Raw genomic sequence first — 6,849 nt, forward strand, 5'->3', positions numbered from 1 at the left:
AAAGATTTGGCATGTGAAATTTCAAAATTTCTGATGCATAAAAGTATTTTTACTTTGCATGATAGATAGGCAAGATATCAAAAGAAAATAAGGCATGAGAGAAACATTGCTTTACAAACCTTAAGACTTAATAAAAAATTAGATATTTTACGTATGAAATCATTGTAACGTTTACTGATAAACTGCCAAATTTCATTAACATTCGCTTACTAATTTAAAAGTTATAGCATGAAAACTATAACAAAAACAAAATGGTTACAAGGTCAATTCCAAAGACCAAACCCGGGTTGAAAGAGTTAAGAGGACATTAGACATAATTAATATTGTTGCACCATCAACAGCAATTTATCACTTACTATTTTATGAAATAAGAACAAACAATTTTAGACATTAGAAGACTAAAGCTATTTAATTAGGCTGTTTGATCATTAGCAATAAGAAACAAAGACAAAAGTTGTATATCTAGTAATAATGACCCAAGCTTGACTTTACTAACTCCATAAATTCAGACTATTTGATATTCCAGTGATTATGAAGTCAACCACCAATTATGCAATCATATGAAAAATATAAAATCCCACAGATACACTAATCATAGTAAGCATTGGACCATGTGTAATATACTTTGTGTGTGTCTGTATGTTTGTGTTCATTTGTTTCTGAAATAAACTTCTCACATGGAATTAGAAAAAATTAATATAATTTAATGTACAAATTTTTAATGGGGTTGAATGCTCAACTTAGAAACTTGAGTAATTTAGTTAAATTGTTGAACATTCAGCTGTTTTAAAAGTTAAAATTTTTGGTAAAGTTTATGCAAATAGATTTTGATATTAGTATACCTAGAAAAAATGGCTTTACATTTTTTGATTTAACTAAATTGTCTAAAATGTGTCATTTTGGTATACATTAATAATAGATTGCTTTTCTTCTATTCTTAGGAAGAGGGAACAGCAAAACAAACAACCAGAGTGTTCAGTATACATGAGGATGTTGGGAAAATCTCTTTTGCACTTGGCCATGAATTAGGTAATTTATTAACATGATGCATTTCACATGTAAAAAAAAAAAAAAATTATAATGTTAATAGTTCAAATTGAGGAGCGGCACAAAAACAAATGTTTTGAAAATCTGATTATCTTGGTATGTTAAACATACTTCATGTCTAATAAGTGCAATGGTCTTTAAGTTGATATTCACATGTTAACTTTACCTGCATGTGACTTTATTGTACCTCTCTGCAGCATTCCCTCTTAGCTGCTTGGCCACACAACAACCAATCAAGTGCCGCGCGCTTCATTATTCCAGCCGTGCATATCCTCAGTGATGGTGAGGAGTTTCAACAAATTGACAGCGTTAATGACACTGGTAGTTGATAGGCCCAAAGCCCAAATTACCAACTGATATCATTGCAAAGCAGCCTAATTATCCAATAAGGTGGATGGTATAACCCCCCCCCCCCAAAAAAAAAAGAATGGGGGAAAAAAACTTGATACTGGTATATGTGAAAACATTCATTCCGCACATGGATTGAAAAAAAATTGGAAGGAACATTTCCCCTCAGTAAAATTTCACTCACTACTTTAAAATTTGTGTCCTGGATTACTCACTTCTGCATACTGTATGAAGTTGACTATATCTTATGAAATGTAAGTTTAAGAATGCATTTATTGCAAAATTAATTGATTTGTTTTCACATACTTCGTATTACATAGTAATAGTATACCTACAGTTTATTTTACCTTGTTTGAGTGCAGTGCTAGTGAGAGTGCTATAGTAGAATAGTCACTCTATCAGTCCTTTAAAGTACTTCAGATAATTTTTTCTTTTTTTAGTGTACATTAGTTAATTGTTTTTCAGCTATTTTTATGTGTACGTGTAAGCATTCCGGTGATTTTTCCTATTTTATTGTTACTTTACTAGACAGGCCTGGATTTACAATGGCACCAGGCACACACACACACACATTTAAGGGAGCCCATAATGGTTTCTTTTTTTTTTTTAATGAAATAACCTTGATATAAGGATTTATTAGTATATTAATAATAATTTTTATAAAACTAAACTACAACCAATGATATGGAGAACAAAGTAAACACAAAATATTCTGTATGAGAACATTTATACACAAGATGTGTGGGCATATTCACAAATGCTGCTATGTTATTGATTGTTTTCATGTATGGGACTTGTGATTTGAATCGTGGTGCCATACCAACAAAACCATTAATCCACCCCTGCATCTCGATCAGAGCTGGGGTGATTGTTTTTTTCCCATAGAATTGCTTCGATATTTATTCTGATATACGTTAGTTAGATATAGTATTCAATGTAAGTGAATTTAGGCTATAAGATGGGGAAAAAAAAAAAGATGAGGATTTTAAGAACACAGATTGAAGCTTTAACCTATTATAATGTTTTTCTGGTTTTAGTTAGTAGTCTCTCTCTGTTAATTGTGTGCTTGTTAGTTACTGATGTGATATGTACATTTAGCTTGGATATGTTATCTTGTTTGGTTTTAAAACAGAGATTGAAGAATTTTCTCTTAGCATGCTTAATGTTAGTTTTGTGCTTTCTTGTCTCTCTGGTGTGTATTGCAGTTGTGGTATACATTATTTTTTTACTACTTAAAGGGTTCGTATGTTTACTTAGAGTGTACATGTAAGTGTATTATAACAAATAGTTAACATAATTGAATCAGTAATAGCCATTTTTATTTTACCAGTTTTTGAAGAAAAGTTACACGTAAATGTTGCCTAATTTTCTTCGGTATATTAGCAAGCAAAGATAACAATTATTTTCATGTACACATAAAAAAATTCATCATTGTGTTTTTTAAATCAAGACTGTTGTAGTTACATTTGTCTTTTTTTTTTAATTTATATTAAGCAGCTAGTGTTATCACAAATTGTGTGTTTTGTTTTATATTTTTAAAGTTGATATTCTTTAAATAGTTTCCACTGTTGATTGGCTGTTATCACAAGGCTCCAAGGAAGGACAAAGTAAAACAGATTTATACGTTGTTACGTGGAAGACAACAGACAGTGTCCTGAGAAGTGTTCAGGAGACAAGTACTGATCGTTGGGTTACCAGTGTACTCCAGGTTCTTGATCAAGTACAGGTTAAACTAAAGAAATTTAGAGGTACCCTGACGGAAGAATCCAGCCCATATAATGTTGTGGAATTTTACCTAGGTTTGAGCAACATGATCCTTAACAAGTGTTTCATCCTAGATTATGGACAGCAGCTACCAGTACCTAGCCTCTCGTATACCCTCTTCATCCAGGGCATGTCTCAACGATTTGGAGAGTTAGCCTTAGGCACAATTTACGTGAAATCAGACTTGCCATTTAACAAAACTGGATATTTATCATTAAGAGAAGGCAGCACTCAGCTCATGAGCACATCATTCCATTTTACTCCAAGGGCCAGAGCAAAATGGGCAGAACTTCAAGAACAGGAGCCTGGGGTAGAGCGGGTTTTGGAAATGGTGGCCGAAGACATACTAGCAGGTGGGCAAATGCGTGGAGGGAGTGAATTGGCGAAAGCTTACCTGGGAGGGGTGACAGAGGAAGTAGCAATGCTGCTTTTAACAAAGGATGTATTAAATGCCACACTGTCGTCATCCATTCAGAGACTTTCTCAGCGTACTCATAACACCTTGGCCTTCCACATGTCTGTCTGTGTTGTTGCAGTGGTTGCTGTTATAGTGTGTCTTATTATCACTGGCTGTGCCTTCAGACACATTGGCCAAAACCAGGGAAATTTTATCAACTTCAATAATACTTCAAGTGCTGACTGTCCTGAAACCCACGATAAAGCTCAGATTTTGTCTGGTAGTGGTTATTTTAAACCTCAGTGTCATTTGTAGAACTTTAAGCTTTATAACTTTTAAATAGTAGACTAAGGAATCTCCATGTATGCATTTTGCTTTTAGTAATGTACTTTTAATGTAATAATTTGTGGGTCAAGTGTATTCTGTACGTGTAAAAAAAATAAATAAATAAATATTGTTTATATACTTACATGCCTTTTTCTTTCAGACCTTGTTTTTAGTATAATTTTTATTCTGAGTGAAATATCCGGTTTTGAGATGAAACTTAATAATAAATGTGTGTGTGTGTGTGTGTGTGTAACACTATTAACGATGGGATTTAGTTGGAAAATATTGAAGGGGTTAACAGCTGGATGAAAAAGAAGACATAATTTCTCGAAGTCATTAGACTTGGGTGTGGTAATGAATGTCAATCTTGAATAAAATGAAAAGTTATTTATCAGTAAGTAATACAAATGTCTAACTAAATATCTGAAAGAAAATAAGTATGCATTTCACGTGTATTAATCACATTTGACATATGAACCTGCAATTAATAAACTTGGAGCAACAACAACAATATATATATATATATACACACACACACACACACACACACACACACACACACACACACACACACACACACACACACACACACACACACACATATAAGTGTAACCAGTAATAGCCATAATAAAAAAAAAACTTTCATCAATTTCCTTACCTTTTCAAAAGTTTTAAAGAAAAAACATCAAAATTTTGTTCAGATGAAATAATTGTGAAGTCCATGAAAAAGAGGAATTGCATTATAAAAAAAACTTTTTGGTCCAACCAGAGCTGTTTAGTACACTAATCTCAATTTGTATGTATTATGTCATATTATATGTTTGGCCATGCTTTGCCTAGTAGTAGTAATGTTGAACTGGAGATCTAAGGATCTGGAGTTTGAAACGATGCTGCTGAACACACTCTCCACTTCAGGTTATGGGGGATTAGAATGACCATACCTGGATCATGATTTGGCTGTTTAGCCTATGTCCACATTGATATTGTTCAGATTATAATTTACATATTGGCATTCCATATAGCCATCCCTGATTCTGAATTACTGACCAGAGGAAAGCCTGACAGGCAGCACCACCTATTGATACTAGGCTTTTTTTAATCAAATAACATGATTGACTGTCACATTTATAATGCTTCTACAGCTGAAATAGCATCGTACGTTCAGTTGGCATTACGTCCCTGAGTACCAGACTATTCGTGCGTTGTCTGACACACTAAGCATTAGTTTGTAATATGGGCTGAACAAAAGATAAAATATTAGCATAATATTTTCTTATTATAGCTGGGTGATGAATTAGTGTCAGGTAAAATAACTAACTGAAATTAGTGTTTTCGATTATTCCAGCTATCCATGTTATAGAAATATTGTCATTATTATTTGATTAATCAATTAGTGTGTTTGTGATTATCCAAGTATCACGTGACAGTAATAACGAATTAATTGAATATTAATCGATTATCAAATACAACTAATCACTCAACTGTATTATTTACAAAATAAATGAAAAATTTGCAATTTAAAAACGTGCAAATAGGGATCGTAAGCAAATAAGGCTGGATATTCTGTAGACGTTATTTACTGAAAATACAGATCCTTGTTTTAGTTCAGTGCTGTCACCTAGAATTACATAGTTACTAACGTTCAAATGATCTTTTTTATTTTACAACATACATATTACAAATCTACATGAAGTTAAAATAAGGCCTAAAGCAATTTGAGAAGAAATTGAGGTTGAGAGGAATGAGAAATCTTGTTACTTTCTCTTAAACGACTTAATATCTCTTTTGGAAAGATTTTTTTTTTTCAAAATACTTTAATTACAAAAATCTACTGGTTCAGCGGAAACTTGTGCCTATAACTAATTCTGCGTATCAGGTTTTCATTCAAGGAGCTTTACTTAGTATGTTTAATTAAAGTATACCCCCAAGATACAATTAAATAGCATATTGTACTTATGTCTTAATATCTGTAAAATAAAAATATATAGAATTTTAGTCAGTGGACTAACACGGATATCTCGGCAGTTCTCACACCAAATTTAAACTCTCTGTGGACCACCGCGGATATCTCTGCAACTGTCACACTCAATTTAAACTCTTAGTGGATTAACACGAATATCTCGGCAATTTAAACTCTCAGAGGACTGACTTGGATATCTCGGCAGTTCTCACACCCAATTTAAACTCTCGGTGGACTAATACGAATATCTCGGCAATTGTCACACCAAATTTAAACTCTCAGTGGACTACCGCGGATATCTCGGCAACTGTCGCACTCAATTTAAGCTCTCAGTGGATTAATACGAATATCTCGGCAATTTAAACTCTCAGAGGACTGACTTGGATATCTCGGCAGTTCTCACACCCAATTTAAACTCTCGGTGGATTAATACGAATATCTCGTCAATTGTTACACCCAATTTAAACTCTCAGTGGACTACCGCGGATATCTCGGCAACCGTCGCACTCAATTTAAGCTCTCAGTGGATTAATACGAATATCTCGACAATTTAAACTCTCAGTGGACTGACTTGGATATCTCGGCAATTATCACACCCAAAAATAACCAGAGTAATATTTCACTGGTGCATTTTCACGTCATGAATTCGAACCCAAAACTGTTTGCCTCAAATGGTGTATTCACGGAGAGTTCGAGAACTTTCACCCATGGGCGTCCGCAGAAATTTTCTAGTGGGGGGGGGTGTCTAAATCAAGAGACAGTGGATCCGCCTTCAAAGTTTTGCCATTACAGTCAAGAGAATAGCCAAGTTCCCACCGTCACATTTGATGGGTTTAATATTTGTAAGGTTAGTTTAAGCCATACTGCAGACTTGCAGCTACAAATACTCCATTTTGGTTGACTTCAATCACACTGTTTCATAGAATGTCTGTGAGACTGCGTCAGTCTCTTGGTGACCTGGCGCTGGTATTACAGACAGGCGGCAACAGGTTCACCCCAATCACAC

General features: G+C 34.0%; 1 protein-coding gene across 4 annotated transcripts in view; it reads left to right on the forward strand.

Annotated features, from left to right (window-relative positions):
- LOC106459145 overlaps positions 1-4,025 on the forward strand; it is a 12,343-nt gene extending 8,318 nt beyond the window's left edge. For all 4 annotated transcript variants that reach the window (XM_013918739.2, XM_013918738.2, XM_013918736.2 and 1 more), the window contains 2 exons: positions 942-1,029; positions 2,955-4,025. In XM_013918739.2, coding sequence (XP_013774193.1) covers positions 942-1,029; positions 2,955-3,871 — 1,005 coding nt within the window. In that variant the 3' untranslated portion in view covers positions 3,872-4,025. The remainder of the gene's footprint in view (positions 1-941; positions 1,030-2,954) is intronic.
- Positions 4,026-6,849: the final 2,824 nt, after the last annotated feature.

The sequence above is a fragment of the Limulus polyphemus genome, unplaced genomic scaffold (genome assembly GCF_000517525.1).
Source record: "Limulus polyphemus unplaced genomic scaffold, Limulus_polyphemus-2.1.2 Scaffold566, whole genome shotgun sequence".
Lineage (NCBI taxonomy): Eukaryota > Metazoa > Arthropoda > Merostomata > Xiphosura > Limulidae > Limulus > Limulus polyphemus.